The sequence below is a fragment of the Choloepus didactylus genome, chromosome 10 (genome assembly GCF_015220235.1).
Source record: "Choloepus didactylus isolate mChoDid1 chromosome 10, mChoDid1.pri, whole genome shotgun sequence".
NCBI lineage: Eukaryota > Metazoa > Chordata > Mammalia > Pilosa > Megalonychidae > Choloepus > Choloepus didactylus.
Window position 1 is genome coordinate 63,022,371 of NC_051316.1, and position 24,533 is coordinate 63,046,903.

Here is a 24,533-nt window from a genome sequence, read left to right on the forward strand (position 1 = left end):
TTCACTTAGACAAATGTTCCCTTTTTTCCCTAGGTATCTATAGTTCCTTTTATTTTTTATTTTTTCATTATTTCTTGGGCTTCAATCTTTAAACATAGTGCTTTATTTTAGTGGAATGAATAAATATTTGAGCATAACAAAAGATTTAGTTTTGTTTTCCAAATGGTTAGCCAGGTGCCCCATCTCTATCTACTATGTAGTCAATCTTTCTCCATTGATTTAAAGGCCCTCTTTGCCACATAATAATAACAACAATAGTAACAAAAGCTAATATTTATTGAGTGCTTATCATGTACTAATTTCTGTTCATTTCATAAAGGTTATCCCTCATTTCATCTTGAGTTAAGTACAAGGGTTATTTTCACTTTTATACATAATGAAACTGATACTCAGAGAGGTTAAATGACTTGCCCAAGATCACCAGTGTGCTGTCAGAGCCCACCCCCTTAGCCACAATGTTTCACTGTTTCCAGTGCATTCTAAACAATTACATGGATTTTGGTTCTAATTCTGAGACTTTTATTCCCGTAACTGAGCTGTCTGATTTCTTATCCCAGAGTCACACTTTCCATTATTATAAATGGATAATATATTTTGATAATTCAAAATATTTTTCCATTTTTTTCTTGAATTTTCTTGATTCTTTTGACTTACAAACCTTAGAATCATTTTTTCAAGTTAGATAAAAGGCCCCTTGAGTTGAACATATTTAATTTACAAATTAAATTTGGAGGTCTGACAGTTTTACAAAATTAAACTTTTATTTAGGAATAAAGATTGAGATTCTCTATGATCAAGTATTTAAAGAAGTGTTTAAGTAAAATTTTGTAATTATCTTCATATAAACCTTACACATTGCTTGTTTAGTTTATCCCTAACTATTTCGTATGTTTTTTTGCAATCGTGAATGGCATTTCCTCTCATTATATTTTCTAACTCAGTATTTCCCAAGGTATTCTATGAGAAGCACAAGTCCCAAGAAACAATCTGGGAAAAGGGATCCATTGTCTAAAAAGTTTAAGAAACACTTCTCAAACCCTACCTATATGTGGATGGTGAAACTTTTGAAGGAGGCCATAGTATTAAATAGTTCCAAAATTTAGTTTGTCATAGAAATTCAATTTTCAGGGTCAGTTCTAGATTCTAGTGGTACTGCTATTTTAGAGAACACTCTAGGGAATTCTACTCACTTTTTTTTAATTTAATAAACTTTATTTTGAAATAAATTCAATCTTACAGGAACAGTTGCAAAAACAGTACAAACCCCATACATAGAAGTCCATCATACCCCGACCCCCTCCCCCGATACCCGATCCATCACCTTTAACATCCTATCACACCACCGTTTCTTTCTTTCCCTCCCTCTCTCCCTCCCTATGTATCATCCATCATCTATTGCTCTGTCCTCTGAACATATGAGAGCAAGCTGCACATATCTTTGAACAAACAATATAATTCACATATACCTTTCCCATGGACAAGAACATTCTTTTATGCAATCCCATTAAGCGCAGTTAAGAAGTTCAAGAAATTCAACATTGATATAAAGCTTACATTCTGTATTTCCTTTTTTTTTTTTCTTGTGTCCCATCTGTGTCCCTTTGAGCCTCCTCTCCTCCATCCTCAGATCCCATCCAGGCTCATCCTTGGCATTTAATTGTCATCTATTTATACTTTTTTTTTTTTTCCAACTGTGGAAACATATATACAGCCTAAATCTTCCCATTCCACCCCCTCCCTAGCATTCCATTAGTGGGATTAATCACATTTAGAATGTTGCAATGCTACCACCTTCCCACCATCCATTTCTAGAAGTTTCCCTTCACCCCAAACAGAAACCCTACTCTCATTTCTTAACTCCCCATTGCCCCTTCCCCCACTTCTCAGAACCCCTACACTACTTTTCATCTCTATGATCATATTCTCCGATACTTTCTTTGTGTTTACTGTGGGGCTTAAATTTAACATCTTAAATCTATAACAATCTTGTTTTTCTTTGATACCAACTTAACTTCCATACAACACATAAACTATGTTCCTATACTCCATCATTCCCCCACCTTTATGTAGTTCTTGTCAAAAATTACATATTTTACATTGAGTCCAAAACCACTGATTTATCATTACAGTTCATGTATTTTAGATCCTGTAGGAAGTAAATAGTGGAGTTATAAATCAACAATACAGTAGTATTGGTATTTATATTTACCATGTGATCTTTACTGGAAATCTTTATTTCTTCACATAGTTTCAGTCAATTGCTTAGTGTCCCTTCCTTTCAGCCTGCTCAACTCCCTTTAGCATTTCTTATAGGACTGATTACTGGTGATGAAGTCCCTCAGCTTTTGATTATTCAGGAATGTTTTTATCTCCCCCTCATTTTTATCCTCCAGGTGTTTGTGAATTCTCCAAGTCTCTGCTGGGTATTGACTTCTATTTGTATTCCACTGTGGTCAGAGAATGTGCTTTGAACAAATTCATTTTTTTTTAATTGAGGCTTGTTTTTATGTCTCAGCATATGGTCCATTCTGGAGAAAGATCCGTGATCACTAAAGAAGAATGTGTGTCCCGGTGACCTGGGCTGTAATATTCTATATATGTCTGGTAAAATTCTCTATCTCTCTCTCTCTCCTTTCTTTGTTTCTCTGTCAGTAGGGCTCCCTTTAGTATCTGAAGTAGGGCAGGTCTTTTATTAGCAAAATCTCTCAGCATTTGTTTGTCTGTGAAAAATTTAAGGTCTCCCTCAAATTTGAAGGAGAGTTTTGCTGGATAAAGTATTCTTGGTTGGAAATTTTTCTCTCTCAGAATTTTAAATATGTCATGCCACTGCCTTCTTGCCTCCATGGTGGCCGCTAAGTTGTCACTACTTAGTCTTATGTTGTTTCCTTTGTATGTGGTGAGTTGCTTTTCTCTTGCTGCTTTCAGAACTTGCTCCTTCTCTTCAGAATATGTCTGATCAGAATATGTCTTGGAGTGGGTTTGTTTGAATTTATTCTATTTGGAGTTCGCTGGGCATTTATGCTTTGTGTATTTATATTGTGTAGAAGATTTGGGAAGTTTTCCCTAACAATTACTTTGAATACTCTTTCTAGACCTTTACCCTTCTCTTCCCCTTCTGGGACACCAATGAGTCTTAAATTTGGATGTTTTATTTTATCTATCATATCCCTGAGATTCATTTCAGTTTTTTTTATTTTTTTCCCCATTCTTTCTTTTATTCTTTCCTGTTCTGTTCTTTGGTCCTCAAGGAGGCTGAGTTGATGTTCAGCTTCCTCTAATCTTGTATTATGAGTATCCAAAGTCTTTTTAATTTGGCCTACTGTTTCTTTAATTTCCATAAGATCTTCTATTATTTTATTTACTCTTGCAGTATCTTCTTTATGCTCTTCTAGGGTCTTCTTCATGTCCTTTACATCCTGTGCTATGCTCTTGTTGCCTGTCTGTAGTTCTTTGATTAATTGCACCAAGTACTGTGTGTCTTCTGATCTTTTGATTTGGGTGTTTGGGTTTGGGTTATCCATATCATCTGGTTTTATCATATGCTTTAAGATTTTCTGTTGTTTTTGGCCTCTTGGCATTTGCTTTACTTGATCTTTAATTTGTCAAAATTGCAGCTTGGTGGCGTACACTTTCTCTAACTAACCAGGAGATGGCATCTGTGAGTCACCTATTCCCCTCAAGTCAGTTCTCCCCAACTTTGTGGTGTGTGGGGATCTGATTCTTGTGGGGTCCAATTGGTGCACTTAATTTGGGTGTGTTGTCAGTGCTGTCCGCCCTGAATGAGGGGCGTGTGTCTGAGCAGTTAGGGAGGAAGGACAGCTTTAATAATCAAACCTCCCAGGTGTTCCCGGAGATTTAAGGCTGTTCTCTGCCACCGACCCAAAAGTCTTTGGTATTGGCGTAGGTTCCCTGGGATTTCCAAGTGGTTCCCCCTTCCCTGCTGTGCTCTTCCAGGACCTCTGCTGAGGGAGGGAGGGCCGTGTCACGTCGTAAGTGTGCGCCGGCCTCCAGGGAAGCCCTGGGATGCTAGGCTGTGCAGGGGCTTTCCCAGACCACTTCAAAGACAGTTGAATGGGATGCGTTAACTTCCCCCTTTCCGCACAGCTCCACCCTCCCAGGTCCGGGGCAATCAGCCATGAGTGTATTCAAGGCCACTGTCCACGGCCAATATTGTGGCGTGTGAGCGGTGCTGCAGGAAAGAATCCCTGTCACACTGGGTTTCTTGGTGTGGCTCTGTGCTGTGGGTTCAGCCCTGGGCAGAAGTGCCCCCGCCCACTGGGGAGATGGCTGCAAGTCGTGCATTTTTTTCTCCTTTTGGCTCCCCTTTTCTCCCCTGGGCCCGAGACAATCAGCAGTGGGTGTGGGAAGGGGTATCCTCCATGCCAGACACCAAGGCATTAGCCCAGCCCGCTCCCATCGTATCTGCAGCTGCTCCCGGGCTTCTTTTTTTTTTAAAGAAATAGTCCATCTCCAAACACCAACCCACCATTTCCCCAAACCGCAGAGTGGCTGAGGGACTTTCAGCTGACTCACTTACTTGTTTCAGAATGCAGACTCCTGGTTTCACCAAATGCACGTCCCTGTAGATTTAGCAGACCTTGTCTGGCTGGTGCTACTCTGGAAGTGGTGTTCTGGGTCACTTTCTGGTTTTTATCTAGTATTTTTCATGGAGGTGTTTTTTTGCCCTGTCTCACATAGCTGCCATCTTAGGTTCTCCTACTCATTCATTCTCAAGTATGATTTTTTGCCTATTTCTTTGAGACAGATATTTATAATAATTTAATAAGTATCCTCTTATTTCTAAGCATATCTTTGCTGGCAGATATCTAGAAGATTATATGGGTTTTTCTTTCTCTTTTGAACTATCGATGTAATGGATTAAATAATAGAATCTTAGCATTAAACTAGCCCAACACGCCTACAGAAAAATAAACTCCACCAACTTATTAAGCTTTTAATATATTGCTGGATTCAATTTATTAATAGTTTACTTAGCTTTTTGTATCCCTATTTACAGACTAAATTGAAATAAATTTTCTTCTATCTCACTCCTGTTTTTCTTCCCTTTTACTTTCCTTTTCTCTCTCCCTCCTTGTCTTTCTCTTTCCCTTCCTTCCTTTCTCCTTCTGTCATGTTTTATTATCAAAGTTAGGCCAGCTTTATAAAATGAATAGGATAGCCATTCATATTTTTCTATGCTCTAGAATGTGGAGATTCTTTGGAATTTTGAAAAAACTTTCCCAGAAAGTAAAGTGTTTGAAAAGTTTTTTTTTTTTTTTTAATAGAGATTATTCTATACCAACTTTCTAAAGGATTTTCATGATAATATGGTTCCTTGGATTTTCTCCTTCTTGACTCAATTTTTGGTAGTTTATATATTCTTTATGAAACATCTATTCTATGTAGAGTTTCAAATATACCTGCACAGATTTTTATAAAATGTTCCTTTATTAGTAAACACATCTAACCCTATCTTTATGTATTTCTGTTTTCTCTTAGCATCTCCTCAAAGAACTATCTTTTTCTAAATTCTGCTTTTCTTTTTTAAATTCATTAATTGTTGCATTAAAATTTTTTTTCTTGTTCCCACTTTCCTTAGTTTGCTTTGTGTTTTACCCCTGTCTTCTTGTGTAAAGGCTTAATTCACTTATAGTCATTAAAAAAAAAAAAGAAAAAAAACATATAGTTTATTCTTCGATTATGGTTTTGACCAATTCCATAAGTTTTGATACTAAATATACTGTGCTAGTGAAAAAACAAAATACAAACCCTGAGGACAGATTGTTTGAACTCAAATCCAGCTTTTGCTCTCTGTGTGACCTTGAATAAGTTACTTGACCTCTCTGTGCCTCAGTTTATATAACTGCAAAAGGAACCTGATGATAATACCCACTTCAGGGTTTTTGAGAGAATTAAATCAGATAATGTAAGAAAGGTAATTATAATAGTGATTGGCATACAGTAAGTGCTCAATCTATGCATATATTTTTATTTCTGAAACAATCTGTAACTTTAGTTTGACATCCTATTTAACTCAATATTTGGGAAATCCTGAAAAAAATTAAAGATGCTTAGGGCTTTAAATGATTTTTATTAATTGCTAGCATTATTGCACAGTTGTTAGAGAGTGTGGCCTGTAAAATTTGCAGCACTGTTGCTGTTAAAGTAAATGGATGAACAGCAAGGGACTTACAGTCATTGAGCACCCACTGTACGTAGGCATTGGGTTGTAAGTGTTTGTTTTCAGAGCTCTAATATGGTGAAGCAAGAATCTGATACAATTCTACATATTCTTCACTACAATGCTATGTTTCAATTTCTTATATATTTTATCTTTGGCACACACACACAGACACACAAACATCCACCACCTTCCTGGGCTTGCACATCTGCTTGGCTCTTTTCCAAAAAGTAGTTTACTGAAAACAAGAGGAATACAGTGTGGAATTAAGTGGCTTAACAAATAAGGGAACCTTGCCTATAAAGATAATTCCAGGAAACACTTCTCTTGAAAAACATAAACAATGGTATGGAGAAGTGAATGAGATATGGGTCAACATTTAGCACCCATTTTATTGGAGATGGTTGAAGTGGTCTAATCTGATGGGTACTGAAAGGTCTTCTGACCTAAAACATTCTTTTTATTGGCCTCCTACATCCCTTTTGTTAAAGTGCTCATTATTCTTAACTGCTCTTTATTAACCACCTGCAGAGCTTTAAAACATGCCAATACCTGGGTTCCACTCCTGTCTGAATGAATCCTGGAGACAGAGGGAGGCTTGATTATATATTTTTAAATTATCTATAGATGATTCTAGTGTGTAGCTATGGTTGAGAATGACTGGATTAAGACAAGTCTCTCCTCAAAGACACCAATAAAAATCTTTGAGAGAAATAACACATTACACAACATCTTAGCCATTAGTTTTAAGTTAGCCTCCAGTTTAGCAGAGAACAGAGAGACTCTGAAAGAATAGGATACAGGACAGTTATATTTCTGGAGGATTGAGGAGTTTGGCATTTGGAGACCTAGTTGGAAGGATGGAATTGAACAGGTGAAAGTATAAGGGTCACTGGGGAGACACTGCTAAGGTGGAAAATTTAGAGGGCAAGAGGAAGGACCTGTGGGCAGGAAACATGAAGGGGGTCACATGAGGAAGTAGGCTGCAAAGCAGAAAAGGGAAAGAGCTAATATCTTTGGAGGACCAAAAACATAAAGGACTGTGTGTTAAAACGTTTTTCAGATGTGCTCAATTCTCACAATATCCCTCTGAAACTGGAATTATTTTCCCCATGTTAAAAATTAGTAAAGCCCTTAATGGGATTGAGCAATTTTCCACTTAACTCAGTAGGGGAGGTGGAATTGAATCCATGCTTATTCCCTCACCAGGTGTTTCTCTAGTGGGGTCCAGGAACCCATTACATCAGTCACCTGTGGTCTCACCCCACTACCCCAGAACTCCAGAAAATGAAACTTGGGCCCAGGACTGTGGGTTTTACCATGTTCTCATGGGATAATTACGCCCCTGAGTGTTTGAGGCCCAAGGTCCTACACACCAGCATTTCTCAAACTTTAATAAGCCTACAAAGATCTAGAGGATCATGTGAAAATGCAGATTCCAACTCAGTGAGTCTGGGGTGGGGCCCGAAATTCTACATTTCCAACAGTTTTCCAGATGATGCCAATGTTGCTGGCCCCTGGATCACACTTGGAGTAACAAGTTCCTATACAGTGCTGCCCAGAACCTCATCCATACTAAGGATGAAGTGTCAATCCCAGCCAGGATTCTGCAAGCAGCTAGACTAGCCTGGACATTCAAAGGCTGGATGGAGCTGCTAATGTCTGCTCAGTTGGCTTCTTGCCAGAGGAGGGGTTCGACTTGCTCATCTGTCAAAGGGAGAAGCCAAAGCCATTGGCAAGCACCTGCTCCGAGCCCTCAGGAAGCCAGCGCTGAATTTAGTGCCACAGCAGCCAAGCTGCTGAGCTGCCGAGCTGCCCAGAGACGGGATTTACAAACAATTGCCTGCATCCATGATTAGGCACAGGCCCCAGCACACAGCCTGTAACCAATTCCGTTTATGCCAAATGAGTGGACCTAGGAAATTGCAAGGAAAATAGCTAAACACCAGGAGGTGCGGGTTTGGGTCTCTTCTTTTTTTAATCAGTTCAACATTTGGGATCTATTAGTGTGATTTTTAGGTTTGCCTGGTGTGTGGACTTTATGAGGTTTTGCCTTCATTTGGGAGTATTTCAGAGTTAAGAGTTTAATTCTGTTATCTTCTTCCCTTGATCACAACAATGACACTGATACACTTGTTACCCAGTGAAGGGAAGAAATTATGTTTCTCTGTTATCTCAAAAACAGGCTTGGTTCTTCTCCCCAGATTAATCACCCTATGTTTTACACACTTAAACTCCTTGGCATTGCAGGGGAAATTATCTGTTCCACACTTGAATCAAGGAAAAGCAAATCTATATGCCCAGTCCTTAATCTCTCTTAGTTTTTTCCAATTAGATGCAATCTTTTTTCCAATACTCTAATTAATACTTCCACATTAAATATTAGGCCTTTTAAGAGAAAAATCATCTGTAATATAGTCACATCAAGCCAAAGAGGATTTTCAAGCCCTTGCCCTTAATCTTTCTTTCAATTTTCTGCCATTTAGAAACAATTTTTTCCCTAACACTCTAATGAATGCAAATGATATTCGTGATTAGTTAATATTATGCTAATCTGAGCCTGGAATTTACCTAAATCAGCCTGGTGTTGTCTGAGCACCAGATTGCTTTGGGTTTCTGAGGAAAATTACATTAGCCTGCCAGATGTACAAAACATGATAGAGTAGAAATCTGAGCAAATAATCAAGATTACATTAGTTTTGTTTCTTAATGAACAACTGTTGGCATTAGGGATTACAGACCAAATTATGGTTTTCCTCTCTGAGCTCAAGCAGCTAAGCAGCTGTTGTGAAGGTTCCCCTTTTCCCGACTACCCCTAAATAGATTGGGAGCCACTAGGGCAGGGGGAAAGCATCTAAAATTTCACATAATTTAATTTGTTCCATTACAAAGTAATCATCACTCCAAGGCCTACAGCTAACCTCCAAATTTTCACCCACCAACCTCTCTTTGGAATGCGACAGCAATTCAAGAGACTATCTGGGGCAGAAACTCAATGTGTTTTTCTTCTCTGCTACCTTGGAGGGACATGGGTTACACGCCTCCAAGGGGTACCTGCTTTCTGTACCCTTTGGGCCACTTTCCAAAAGGGTGCTTGCCTAATTCCTGCTACTTGGGTGACACAGATGGAATGCTGCTGATAAGGATTATGTAGGTAACACAGTATATCTGGCCACAGTCTAATAGGCTGGGTAAGCCAGAAATTTGCAGAAAACAGCAGCCATCTGAGCTTAGACCCTTGTCCTATGTCATTTGATCTATGTCCGTGAAGTTTCACTATAATGAAATCCTTGTCCGGCAGTGTATGTGGGTGTGTGTGTGTGTGTGTGTGTGTGTGTGTGTGTGTGTGTGTATGTTTATAGCAGTGATTTACCAGCCCATGTTCCTGGACAGTTTTCCTCTTCATCAATCAGCAAAATACCGAGGTTGTTGGTATGGATTTTTCAGCCGAATTTTTAAGTGCCCTCATTTATAGCACGATGGCTTTTTCCAGGTGCTATTTTCGGGTCTTTGCACATGTTGGCATCTCAGCAGGAGGCACTCCTCTTCCCTCTCTTATTTGTATCTGGTGAAACTGCATCACCTCCAAAATAAATTAGGCTTCTCTCTTATGTATTTCCCCAGCAGCCAATACCTCACCAACAAAGGACTCATCCCACTGCCTCTGATTGTCTGTTTCCTCCCTCCCCTCCCCCTCACTATATGTGAGCTTCCTGAGGAAGGGAAATTAGTCTACCTTGTTTGTACAGTATTTGTTGTAAATGCTCTAGGAATATTTGTTAAGAGAATGAATCAATTTATGCAGTTGCAAATGCAGCTATTGCTAGGAAGGGAGAAGTCTGGATCTATATATCACTGTAAAGATGCTTGAAGATGGGGGGTTCCCACTTCCCTGCTATTGAGTTGGGGAAAGGGGAAAGATGCTAGGCTCCTTGCCCAGGTTGCCTGGAGCCACCACTGCACCCGATACACTGTCGGTGAAATCATCTTTCATGGGTCCTTTGAGGAACCAACTGCATATTACAACATTTTTAATGACTGATTCATAGTGAGCTTTAGAGCACAACTCATTTGTCAGTTGTGGGGAGGTACCTCTATGAAAAGCAGGGCTGACTTTAACTATAAATTGTGTGTCCTGAACTCTCAAAGCACTACGGATGGACTGAGAAACTGGAACTTCAGGCAAGCTAAATCACATTCAACAAGTTTTCTGGAATGACTCTCTGTAGAAGGGCAATGAAGGCTGGGAGGAGAAGATTGAGGGAGGAAATTTAAGCCTAAGATGGAGCCTCTGCTCTTCGGAAGTTTATCATTTTATTCAGGGGAATACATGAAATAAATGGCAGTAGTTGTACACAGATTAAAATGGACAGAAGCTCAGAATCTAGGAGAAATCACTTTGTCAGAAAGAATGCTAAGTGAAGTCTTTGTGGACCCGGGTTGAGCTAATCATTCAGTGCACCCTAACTCACTGGCTTGACCATTATTTTCTCCAATCATATTTTCTGGTTTGCTTTGTTCTGTCTTTTAAATCTTACTTATTGTTTTCCCTTCATTTTAAACCTTACTTATTGTAAAGCATTCATTATATACATTATTTTTAAACCTTACTTACTGCAAAACATTTTATTGCAAAGCATTGTAATTACATTTTGTCTGCAGTTATGGTTAATATTAACCTGAGGACTTGCTACTTACCTGACAAAGTGCTTTACCTCATTTATTCTTCACAACACAACAACCCTATTAAGCAGATCTCACAGCTATCCCCACATAGCAGTCAAGTAAACTGAGGCACCAAGAAATTAAGTCATTTGCCCAATAGCATATTTGGAATTTGAACCCAGAGAGTCTGGCTTTAGAAGCCCAGACTCTTAATCACAATGCTATTTCCCACTTAATATAATCTGAAACACTCTCCAAAAGACATTTTTATAACCTATACTCTCTTCCATTTTAATTTTAGCCTATCCTGAGTTCTCTACTTTATAAACGTTACAAAATGCAGATTGTTGAGAATATGAAATTTCCATATTTTAAAGAAAGTATTTGTGACTTTTAACTTTCTTCCATTCACATAAAGATATGTAATGTGCATTAGATATTACCTTACATAGTACCTAAGATTTCCTTCCACTAAAAATTTCAGGGAGAGATAAATAAAAGAACTCTTTAGGAAAGCACCTATTCCATCCATTTTGATTTCTACCAAGTCGCCATTTCCTCACATTTTCAGTGGACATTTAAAAAGAAAAAGCTACAGAAATTATTTTTCTCAAATTCTAAAATATCATTCCATCACCTTTTTGCAATAAGGGCCTGTCCTAATAGGTGTTATTTCCCTAAAGAAGATAAGAATTCAGTAAGTATTATAAACATGGACCCAGCCTGGTAAGTCATTATATACTTGTAGCCATACCTGTCCTCCTTCTAAGGGCTAACTGACTCGTTTGTCTTTACAGAAGCTCAGAGAAACACCACAGTGGAATGTCCTACAATGGAGCCTCACACCAACATCATCGTCCCCAAAATAATAACTCTCTTCCAATGAGCATGAAACTCCTTTAAAAGATGGGGTTCTAATGATGAAAGGTCTCTAAACACAAGAATCTGTAGCACTCCTGCTTTGCAGAGATTGAATTCAACATCTACAGAGAACTTTTGTATTCACTTAGGAGTTTTCAAACCATGTATTATGACCCATCAGTGGGCTAAGATATTAATTTAGTTAGATAGCATCTTCATTTAAAAAGATGAAATAGAACAAAATAAAAAAAAAACTGTTAAAATTGCATTTATTTGATAGGGTAAAGACTGTTTTATTATTTCTTTTCAGTTCTGCGTGTTTCTATACGTGTGCACTAGGTTATGATGGGAGGCCTAAGAAAGTTGGAAACCACTGTCTTTCATTTGCTTTTCACAGTGGCTCAAAGAAGTAGGCAGGGCTCCATGGTTAAATGACTTGCTTCTGCTTCCAGACCAGTTTTGGAAAGTCCATCTGGTTCTTTTGATTCTTAGTTCCCAGTGTCAGTCCACTGCCCCTTCCTGTTCCCCCTTTAATTCAGGGCAAGGAAATGAAACAAAACAACAGAAAGCAACAACACCTAGTTAACACAACAGTGGATGCTGCTTCTGAGTTAACAGGGCCAAGAATGATTCAGATGTCTTCCACCCTTTTGAATTCCTTGAAAGTAAATTCAAGAATGGTATCTAAGAACTATTTTTAAATATTTCACAGGGCCTCTCAGAAATGGTGGGTTTATCTAGAATGAGGCTTTGCCATCTATCTAAAATGTAAGGTTTCTTTGCTTTTAGCTAGACCTACATCAACTCCATGTGGTAACTGGGTTGCAATATGTTGTTCAGCTGTCCTTTGATACCTGTGAGTGATCATGCTGTGATGGGAAGGGCTGATGGCCTGTCTTTTAGCCAGGGCATTGCCTATTATTATCTGGTAAACGTAAAGACCCTGAACTTGTTTCCTCTGCTGTAAAGTAGGAAGTACATCTACTTTGCAGTATTGTTGAAAGAATTAAATAAGGTGATATATGCAAAGAACCTAGCAGAGAACCTAGCACATAGGAGAGCTCAATAAATGGTGGAATTTGGAAAAAGGCAGTAACTCACAATTCAATAAATGCAACTTATTCAGTTAATGGGATCTTTCAAAACATAGGGTTGGGGTGAAAAACATAATCAGTCAACCTTTGGAAAAGATTAGGAACTATTACCTTAGCAGTCACTCAGCCCCCATATATGCTGCCTATCTGCCAAGAAATTAGAATCCTGTCTCCCTATTCCTTGCCTGGGGAGAAAGCTTTGGCCAAAATTTTGAACACTCAAAAAAAAACATTTGCTTTACCCAGAAAAATGCCCATAGATGGTTCTACGGGTGAAAATTTAGAGAATGTTGAGTAACAGCTCAGCAACATTTCCTTCGACCCATGCTCTTCTTTGGAATTCCCGTTCAAAGCTTAGAGAAAAGTCAACCTGGCAAAAACAAATGTTTTTGAAGTATCTGATAAGACAAGCAAACATCCCAAACCGACAAATGTGGCTGGGCTGCCTGATTCTGAGCTGACTGATTGATTTGTTAATTAATTTATGATGGCACAACAATAATTACAAGCTACTGTTTGTCAGCCAGATCACTTGTGATGAAGTCAAAGGTTCACATCTGTGTGCAGGTCCCAAGGATCAATGCATCAAATTAGCACTGTTGGCTTTTTTCCCACTAAAAGCTAACATGTGTCATCAATATTCCAGCATTTGTGTGTGTAAACTAATTGATTGAACATTCATGCTACATAAACATGCGGTTTGTATTATGTGGGGTACCATTTATAAACATCTTTGGTGCCAATAAAATGAATAGCCTCCAATAAGATAATTAATATCTTATTGGAAAAATAAAATGGCAATTTAGTGTTACTCCTATTTACGGATATTAAAAAAGCATAGCTGTCTCTTCTAGTGTCTTGGTCATATTGGACAACATAGTATTCTACAATTCCACTTAAGAGTGAACCAGAGGATTTTACAGAGAAGGTAAAAGAAGTTTGTGTAAGACTGTTCAGCTCTATCAATAATAGCAAACTACCTGTGATTCAGGAAAATCACAATAATGATTGTCATCTGCAGTATACGCTATAACATACATGATGTTATTTTTAGGTTCATATTCTTCTATCTGTATCTCCCCAAAGCCCAAATTTAAAAAAGGTAAGTTTACTTCTTTCTGCATAATTTCCAGCAGATTAGCTATTAGCATCAGCAGTAAACATGGTAAGAACAGTTGAAGACACCTGGAAGGTAAAGTGTAGACTGTTTAAATTGTAGTCACAGATCCTTCACTGCTCCTTCAAACCAGAGGCTCTATTCTAGAAGGGAGAACAATGCTCCTGGTTGTAGCAGTGGCTGGAAGGTCCAGGAGAAAAGGAATGCTCCACAATCAATATTCTTTCCCATGCCTCTCTCCTACCGTTTGACATTAAAATATCTGAAAATAAACATGGGAGGGGTGAAATAAACAAAAGCAGTTGTCACACTGCTACTTCTGCAAGAGTGTGGATTTGCATTGCTCATGAAAGGGTACTGTTTGGCTGAGGGCACGCTAACGTTTTGCAGGAGCCTACAAAATACTCTCTCAGGCTCACTTTCTGACAGTTCTGAGGAAAAGGAATCATAGGAATAGGGATGAGTAACTTCCTAGGCTCCTTAAATTGGGCTGCAGAGTTTATAATAGCTGAGCACACTTAGTGCTGGCAATAGGAAGCAGTGTTCTCAGATTTCATTCAGACAACAATTTATAGTGACTGAAGAAGAGCTGGAGTCCAAATAGATTAATTTTGTCACTTTAAATATCACCCTCTAAAATTCACTTAGAAGCAGTAACTTCTTAATAAGCACTTGACTAATTTCCTTCTCACTTTCCCAGAGACTCCCATCCTTCCATATCCTACCAACTCATTCAATTTGGGGGCATGGTCCCCCGAGTGTTCATGCAAACACTGAATGTTAAAATGCCAGTCCAGAACAGACACCCTTCCAAAACTGAGTTAAACGTGATAAACAGGGAAAAATAATCACAACATTAGAGTGGAGAAATATTCAATCATCTGAAGTGAACTTTATTTCATCAACTATAAGAAACTAAACCAAAAAAAAGTTCACTTAATCCAAAATCACCTGGCCTTCGGCACTTATCCTAAAAAAATCATCTGTGTTTCCAATTCCCTGACTTATGAGGGCCCGGAAAGGCTTTTAGTCACTGTGAGAAAGGTAGAGTTGATCACAGAGATAACTGCTGATGAGAATAGCTGCTGCTTTACCACCCCACCATGAGTCTGTCTGCTTGAAGGGAAATATGAATGTGTTGCTTTTGCTTCTGGGCCTTCTTCCCATTCCTACCCCCAGCTTTAAAATTCTGCTGCTAATTTCAGCATACTTCCCACATACTTCTAGCACATTTAGATTTTACCTCAAAAAAAGGCGGTGTGGTGATTCATAACTTGGGCTGCAGATCTGGAACCCATCATCATTGATCAACTCAGAACTTGAATGCTCATTGGGTCAATGTTTCCATTAGTAAAATGGGATAGCAACAGTCTTGATGCAATTTAGCAATTATTTATTAAGGGCCTTCTATGTGCAAAATACTATTTAGGACTGGTAAATAAAACCATCCTCTGTAGGCTTAAAATTTTAGTTGCACACTTGAGCAACTACTTAAGACAAATCTTATATTTGTGTATAGCAAATCCCACAATAAAGCAGGTTAATCTCTACTAGAATATTCACACAGGTTTTTTTTTTTTTTTCAGCATAAAAACAACCCAAATGTGTGAAGGTGTTTCAGCTCAAACAGGTTCTGGTGATATTGTAACTTAGAACAATCTTGACAATTAAAAAAAAAAAAAAAAAAAAAAACATTAACAGCATAATGTGCTATCCATTACATGACAAGCTAAATCTGTCCCAGTATAATACATGGTAAGCGTAAGTCAAAACAATAACTTCATCAAAGAATGATTATAATGTGACTCTTTTATGGTACAAGTGAGTAATGAGAAAGCAAGATGGTACAGATTACATTTTGGCAATTTTCTTTATTTCATTCCTTCCCATTAAATGTATAAAAGAAGGCAGTGGGTACTCTTATCATTGCTATTGCAATGAACTAGTAGTACACTGATAGCTGAAGAATTAATCCCTCTCAGCACAACTGTAGAATTTGAAAAGATCATCATGTTTTAGACAGCCAGCATATCCTCTCTTGATTGGTGGAAATTTTCCATTATATCACACTCCAGAACACAGGCAAAATTCTGGAAAACCTTTCTTCTTCTCCCCATATTTAACACCACCAGATAATATGTATACGTTAAACTTGTTTTGCATTTTAGAGTTTTCAAATCATTTACTGTGTATTACCTCTTTGGCGCCTCACAAGAACCCCATGAGGTAAACAGATACCATCAAAACCTGAAAATGCAAACGCTTTTCTTACCAGTCTCTTTCCAAAAAATTTCCCCCAGATGGCCTATGACTATAGCGAGTCTAATCGTCTAGAGGAAAGATGAATAGAATCACATTTCCAAAGAATTCAGCCACCTCGAATCCCAGAGTTCTACAATTCTCAGAAGCAGCTCTGGAGCAAGAGTGCTGGCCCACTGAACATATGGGGAGAGTTGAGCCTCAGGACGAAGCTGGAAGGGTAGGCAGATGCAGAGCAGGCTACGGCAAAATACCTTGTCTTGGTTACAGATAATTAGTCACTACCCAGTTTGTGAGGATGAAACGGTCAATGGTGGAGTTTGGGGAAGGAGCAGAGCAACCTTTAGAGTTTGTGAGGTTTGGTGCTCTAGCCTCCCCTTCCCCCCTTATCAGTGGAATGCCCTTAAGCAAGTTGCTTAACCTTAGAGTTGAATGGCCTCATCTGTAAAGTGGGGGCTGGTAATGCCTGTTTTATTGTGTTGTGCTGGAGACTGAATGAGGTTTATATAAATTGCTTCCCAATATACCTGGCAAACACCTGGCAAATAGGAGGCCCTCAATAATCCTTGGTATCTTTTTACCCCTAAGAACTTAGTGTTTAGTGTTTAAATTAAGCTGGTATTCAGTATCAACCAATGGATCCAGCTAAGCATAGGAAACACTTCAGGAAACTCTGCTTTTAAGAAATCTGTCTGCTACAACTGGAAGTGGAAAATACTGAGTTTTTACGATTCATTTAATGTATCTACTTCTTACAAAAATGTTTTTATCGATTCAAAAAGTCAATGTGGCTATGAAATCCCCATAAAGGTTGCCGTAACATTCAATAAACCCATCCGTGTGTATTTTTTGGAGTAGCTATTATGTGCTCAACCTGAGCCTGTATACATAGTCACAACTTGTATCAGTCCCCCTGGGTATCTGCCGTGGACCTGGTAGCTACACTGCACTCACAGGTGCCTCGCCAACGCCATCTCATGCATCCTTATGACAGGTCCCAGTCACAAGTAATGAGCATGATTATCAGCACATTACAGCTGGCTGTACACGCCGTAAAAGGAACAAATTCATTTGCCAGAGGTCACCAAATCAACATTTCCCAGGATTCAGCCTCGTGCTCATAAACATATCCATTATGTTACAACCTCATAAAATGAACATAGTATGTGAGAAGTTAAAAAAAATGCTGCTTGAATAAAGTCATTTTTTAGGGAGGTGTTGGGTTAAATTTTATGTCAGAACAGTTAGAAACAAAAATTATCAAAGCTGTCCATTCAATGATATGCTAAATATGCCCCATTATGAAGCATGCTAAGTGTAAGTTGAAATAATAATAACTAATAATTATTATAACTGATATTTACCAAGTACTTTCTATTTTCCCGGCTTTATGCTAAGCACTTAAAGTGTAATAAAATATTAAATACTTAAAGTTAGTAGAAATATGTGTTATAGGTACACATATTTCTTAGCAGAACTTCTTGTGAAAAGAATTTTTGCACTGAATATCCTGCCTGTTTGGGCCATCAAGAAGCAACAACAGAGGGACGAAATTCTTTTACTGGCCTGGTGCATTTTCACTGGTATATTTTCCTATGTCCCAGTTCACTTTCCCTGACCCTCAGAAGAATATATATTACAAATCTCAGTGTAGAAAATGCCACATTATAACAATCTCAGAGAATTTTAAAAATGCCTAAAGGTAGTGATTGACATCATTCAACCATGTTACAGAAATATGCTGTAGTTTCTATAACATTGTAAGCATCAGATATCTTTTTGTTGACTAGTCTCTAGACTGGAAAATCAACACCAGCTTTCCCATAGATAGAAGAGATAACTCTCCTTGAGAACATGACCCTTTGCTTCCAAAAAAGAACTGGAAAAGAAGATAGGCAGGCACTTGTGTTTTCTTACACTCTGATTAAATTAATAACCATTTAATCACTGTTTATTAAGTTTATTAAGATAGAGCCCAAAAGATACATTTCTTTATCCAAAGTTTATATGTTGCATTTGTTATGTGAGCATGTAAATGAAAATAAATCATGGAAAAATGAAATAAAAGTAGTTCCCATATAAGAAAGTATCTTCGAAGAACATCAATGTATTTTACCACATGGTCCTTACAGTTCATTTTAAGTTAAATATACTAAAATGGTATTACAAATAAAAATGTATTGTTAAAGAATATAAATATGGAAGAGCTCATAATGAAAAGAAGTGCAATTTGTTTATTACAATATGAAATATTTTTAAAATGTTAACATTGTTTAGAGATGTTGAAATCTTTCCTCAGGCAGCAGCAGCAGCATTATTATTTTACCCATTCACTGATATTTAATAAAATATTATTCTTTATCCATTCATTAATTGTACAGGAGATGGCTTAGAGTCAATGATACTTAACACTCACCTACAAGACTAAGAAAGGAGAGGGATTTATTAACTACCTTTAAGTATGAGAAACAAATGTGCAAGTGTAATGTCTACATATTTACCAACATTTTAGAGAAAACAGAAATCATTCAGGAGTTCCCATTATATTTTGTGACCATCCCCCTCCTATAACACTAGGACATGGCCTTGATTCTCAAAAATAGGAGATAGCCATGCCCTTCTCTGCACCTACTATAGAGCTTGGCATATGCTTAGTCCTTAACAAATATTTATTGAATGAAATATAAATTTTATTGCTTCTAATTCTAGAAACAGGTTTAAGGAATAGACAGGCAAGTGGTTGATGTGGTTATTATCTTCATGGTGTCCACTAACTTCAATTACATTTCTACTAAGGAAATAAAATAAAATTTTAAATTAAATAAATAGCGAATTTTGATTTTTAGATTTATCTTTGCATGACTGATAGATTAACATGAAAGTCTAAATGTGGTGATTAGGTAAGGCAGGATTTTTCTCATATATATTTCTAGCATATTCCTTAGGCTTCTTAGGAACTCTTGCTTATAGTAAAGAAAAATAAAATACAAACCGTAACATATACTAGTTTCGACATTTAAAAAAATACATTAATTTTAGAATTTCAGTTAAAAATTGTCAACTGTAAACTTTAGTTCACCTCAATTTCTCAAAGACTTTAAGAAAATATTTTATATGAAAACTTTTTCTTCATTGAAGTCATCTGATATTGGTATTTGTTGTCTAACCATTTAATTAAAATTACTATCAAGAATAAAATTTTATTATTACAACAGTCAAATTAAACAAGGGATGCACTTGTCACCTTATGAATGTTGTCTTAAACCAAATGACAAAATTATGTAAAGGTTTCTGTTCAATCTGTTCAATATTTTAACATGCCAACTCCTGAAGATTATTTTCTTTCAAGTAAAATAAAAATTGTATTAAAACTGAGTAGATTAATTGGTATTCAACCAAGTATCATGTTTATGCCTTTGATAACATGAGATCCAGTTCAGTTTCTATGTTTATGTGCCTGTTTACTTCAATTAATATTTACAAGAGTGAGAATTTCAAGTTGCATAGACTGGCAATTAGTTTTTCAAATTAATTTAAGGATTAATATTTACATAATTACCCTTCATGATTAAGGTAAACTTACAAATGTTTTGGCCTGGTTCTGATAGGATCAAAGGATTAGAATTATGAAATTTACAGGAAAAAAAAATAATGTCTGGTGCATACCCGTTACCCTGAAGTTCCAAGTAGATAATAAAGAAGTTCTAATAAGTCTCGTGGAGAGCTTAAATAAGCAGAATAAAATAGAATGGAGAGGCCAAAAATTGCTTTTAACAATTTATTTATCAATGGGTAAAAAAGGAAACATATAACATTGCCAATAACCAGAGCTATTTATGAAATTCATCTTTAATACATTCTAATGGTATTTTAAAATAATGTGAAAGGTCATCAACAGAACTCTAAATGTAGCCAACCAACTGTAATTTAAACTGCTTACATGATTTTTCCCCTTGACAGAAGTTACATGCAAAACAATCTAAAGAAATAAAACACATAAGGATGCATCATTTAAAAAACTGTATGTATGTAGATGATATTTAACACACATGCACACACACGAGTTTACTCTTCTTGTTCTTGTTTATTTTTAGCTGTCTCAATAAAATGTTTTTCCTCCCTCTGTTTTACTAAAACATGCCTATCTAGGAAGGAAAACAGATGTAGAATTGTACGACTGCATCTTGTTTGGGTTTTTCCCTTGTCAAGTAGAATTTATGATCATTGTCACACAATAAGAGAATCTAAGTGAAACAGACAATAAGTCAGGAAGCAATTGCCAGGATACTTTAACACTGCAGCTTTGGAATTCAGGATTTGGTTACTAAAATTTCATTTGATTAAGCTAAATAAGGATACAATATCCTTTCTTACACAAGAACCCCAGAGTAATTGTAAAAATAAAAGAATCAGTGAGAGGAGAATCACAATAAACTAGTTTGTAAGAACTTTAAGACATCTTTCAAACATATTCCTTAAATCCAAAACAAGGAAAGAGTTAATCTCCCATGCACTTTCCTCTCTCTTCCACAAGATTACTAATGATAAGCAACAATTTAGTTTGATTAATTAGGTTTTCCACAAAGCATCTCTCATTCCAAGTTTTCAATGACACATTAAATAATATTCCTTAGATGCTTTTGTCCCAAATTAACAAAGTTGATTAAAACTTAATTGTCCTAAGAACTTACACACTATTTATGTAACCCACTGAAGATTAAATAAGAAAATAATGTATGCAAAAATTTTTACGTTAACATTTTATTACTGAGCCTGTTCCTGTACATATTCTGCAGCTTCCCAGGTACGAAGGAGACATAGTTTTTAAAATTGCATACACAAATCTTTAAAAGTAATATTCACAACACACTTCTCTTGGGAAGCTGTGATCTCTATACAGAACTGGAATGATGAAATTTAATGGCAAAACATTTACAGTGATTAGCTCACTTTACCCATATTAATCCCAGTTCTTAAACAAAATTTCTTAAACTTCTGACTTTTTTTCCAACAGAAAAATGTTCATTCCATGAAAATACTGATTTAAAAACCCACTTTTTAGAACATCCTAAAATGACAGTAAAGAGGCACTGTAACTATTAAAACATCACTTCCAAGCCTTTTTACACACATAAAACAAATCTTTTACACAAATGTTTACCAATATCCTTCCCCAAACATCTGCCAGTCATTTTTTAAGAGTACACTGCAACCATGCACACACATAGGTCTCAAGTCGAATGAGAGATTCAACCATAAAGGAAAATCTGCCACTGTTGAGTTTATATCACTCATAAAATGCACTCCAAATAGAATAAAATGGGTTTGAGAGACAGAGGGAGAGAGAGAGAGAGGGGTTTCTGCCTTTCCTTGAGGACCTAGCCTTTCTTACTGAAACAGAGCACTCAAAACAGCAACAAGTATCAGCGGCAGAAAAGTTTTCCTGCAGGCTTACACATCTCACATAAATGAGAAAGCAAATGGAGAGGAACTACAGTGTACAGTAAAGCCTCCCTGCACAAGGAGTTCTCAGTAGGAGCCTGGACGCAAAAGTCTAGCGCCCACCTTTTGGGAAATTTAAACACATTAGTAAGAAACCTTCTCGCCTAGCAGTTCCAGAAACCAGGTCTAATCGGTAGGAGTTCCCTTCCGTCCACGCACTGGGGATGGGCTACCAGGGCTGGCCGTACCCCTTCCCCATCCAGAATAAAGTGCCCATTGTCTTGCACTGTACTAATCTGTGAAGAAACAGCCCTTGCAGAAAGCATAATAATTATCCAAGCAAACAAGCAAAGGCAATCAAGACAGAGGCAAAGAGAAAAAAAAGAAAGAAAAGGAAGAAAAAAAGAAAATAAACATGCAGATGAATTAAACCAAGGATGAATTTAATATTCAGGTTTCCCCATTCATGTCACAACTATTGCATACAAGAGACCTTTGTCTGCACAACAGAAATCAGTATATTGAAATTTTTCACGTAGCACTTTTTTGATGTGAAAGATTTTCTTTCCCAAAACCACTGCTCCTAATCCCAGCATTCTGATTAAAGGAAGTTACGACTTCTTTCCTCCCAATATTATCTTTTAAGGTTGAATCACAGGGTTCATCAATGTCCTGAATTTTTATGCTGCTTTTTCCCTCTTCCCCAGATCTGCAGCTGGATAAATATGAGCAAAACAAAAACAAAAAACCAGAAACAACAACCTCACACACATTTGCCTGAGCAAAGAAAACTAATGAACTGAATATGCATACCCTCATTAACTAAATTTAATTACGCTGAGAGGCATAGTAATCAGTGGTTGCTCCAGTTACAGTATTCATTGAAAGGGAGGTGGATTCCAAATTAAGGCAAAGCGTGGGGGACAGTGGCATACTGATGAGGGGACTGTCCACAACATGAGACAATACACTATCTAAATCAATATTCAGAGAAGCCGAAGAAAGACGTACATTGCTCTATTTTAAGACCAACGCAAGAACAATTAGTCAAGAAGACTCCAGTTCCCACTGACTGCCCCACCTCCATACATTTCACCCCAGTCGGCCTGGAGCAGACTGTACCATTTGCATTTTCCTTAAAAAAAAAAAAAAGTGAACAAAAACTCACACTGCCTTTTTAAAAAGAAGGCCTATGCCCCTTGCCGCGATAGCCAGGGAAATCCTATCTGGCACACTGGTGAACAGAGACACCCCAGGTTCCCACAACTAGAGCTTGAACTTTCCGCAGGCAGCGAACTTTGTAACATGTGCATGGAACAATAAAGGAGGAGCTCAAAAGAAAGAAGGGGGGAAGTTTTGGAGATGGGTGAAAAAAAATGTTATCACGTCAAACTTACCATCCACCAGGTCCTGGCTGACATGTCATAACAGAGCTGCCATTTTATGGAGCTGTCCGATGTTTTCCCAGCCATTATGCTGTCAGCAGCCTTCATCAGATGCAGCTCAATGGAAGATAAGACACCTAATCAAGAAAACATCAGCAGTGGCTTGCTGGACTACATGTAGGCCAATCCTTATCACACTGCATCATGGGAAAAAGCTCCTTTATTAGCAGGAGGAACTGCAACCTCACAGATAGAAAGACAAGGATCAGTTCTTTTTCCTTTTTTTTTTTCCTTTTTTTTTTTTTTTTTTTTTTTTGGTCTAAAGGGATTGGTGAAAGTAGCTAGCGTTCTTTGTGTATCATGTGTACAAGAGTTAAGTATCTTGCAAGTGGGCGGCTAACTGCTTTGCTGGGCTATGCAGACTAAAGTTTATTTGCATTCTTCTCTGTTGTATATTGTTTGACATGGTCCATGGTCCTTGTTGAGCAGATGAAGGAAGGGGAGGGGGGTGGGAGGGAGTGAAGGGAGAGGGAACTGTAATTGCTCAGAATTAATATCTCCCCCAACAAAGACATAACAGTTTCATTGACGCAGTCAGCACATGGTTCAGATATCACTGCACACGCAGGCGTGCCGGTGTGTGTGAGCACACAAACACACACATACACACACACAGTGGAACACACAGGTAGCAGCTGCAGCTGGATTCAGCTGAGGTTGCCAAAGGCTACAAACTCCATTCTCATGCTGGACATATGGAAGCAGTTTAACTCTTTGAAATCTCTGTTCAAGAAGAGCCCTGCAGTCCGGCAAGGGTAATTGAGCCCTGAGAACGGATTCCCAGTCAGGAGGCAGCCAGCCTGGGACTCAGTCCCTTCTGAAGACTACCTAGAAACATTATTCCCTTCACCTGGGGAAGACCTGATAAAGATGGGAAGGGAAGGGCTGGGCTTAGTTTCTCACCCAGTGGCTCTCTGTCCAACTCTTAAAAGGGAATTCATCTTCTCAGCATTGAACATTTTGGCTTCATCTTGGACTCGGAACTAGTTCTTCCAATAAGCACACGGAAAAAGCAGGAACTAGCATTTACTAATAAAACAACTTGCTCTGAATAGCCTTTCTTTTTTTCTCAAAGAGTAAAAGTCTTCAGGGAGAATTTTAAAACGCCATACAGCTACGATTAGAAATCCAAGCTAAGACAAGCAGAAGCATTTCTGCCTATCTTTTGCTAAACTACAAACAGGCAAAAACGCCACTACGAATGGTGTTCCCGATTTTCCAGGCCCCTCCAGCTCACCGCCAAAACCAAGCAACCCCTCTTTCTGGCATTTTACCATTCCACCTTCAGTGTGCACTGCTATTATTTTCTGAATGACTTTCAGACTTAGGATTTAGATTTGCTGCCTACAATTTGAAAGGGCAAACTCCTATTTGATTCAGTCAAAGTGAAGGGAAAACATTACTGCATTACCGGTGTTTTCTTTCCTCTGCACACAGTTTGCAAAGGCAACTTGTTTCAGCTTGTGAAC

The 24,533-nt window shown here is 37.8% G+C and overlaps 1 protein-coding gene across 6 annotated transcripts in view; it reads right to left on the minus strand.

The window, feature by feature from the left end:
* NFIB (nuclear factor I B) overlaps window positions 1–23,133 on the minus strand; it is a 465,213-nt gene extending 442,080 nt beyond the window's left edge. For all 6 annotated transcript variants that reach the window (XM_037850907.1, XM_037850904.1, XM_037850903.1 and 3 more), the window contains exon 1: window positions 23,017–23,133. In XM_037850907.1, the coding sequence (XP_037706835.1) occupies window positions 23,017–23,112 (96 nt within the window). In that variant the 5' untranslated portion in view covers window positions 23,113–23,133. The remainder of the gene's footprint in view (window positions 1–23,016) is intronic.
* Window positions 23,134–24,533: the final 1,400 nt, after the last annotated feature.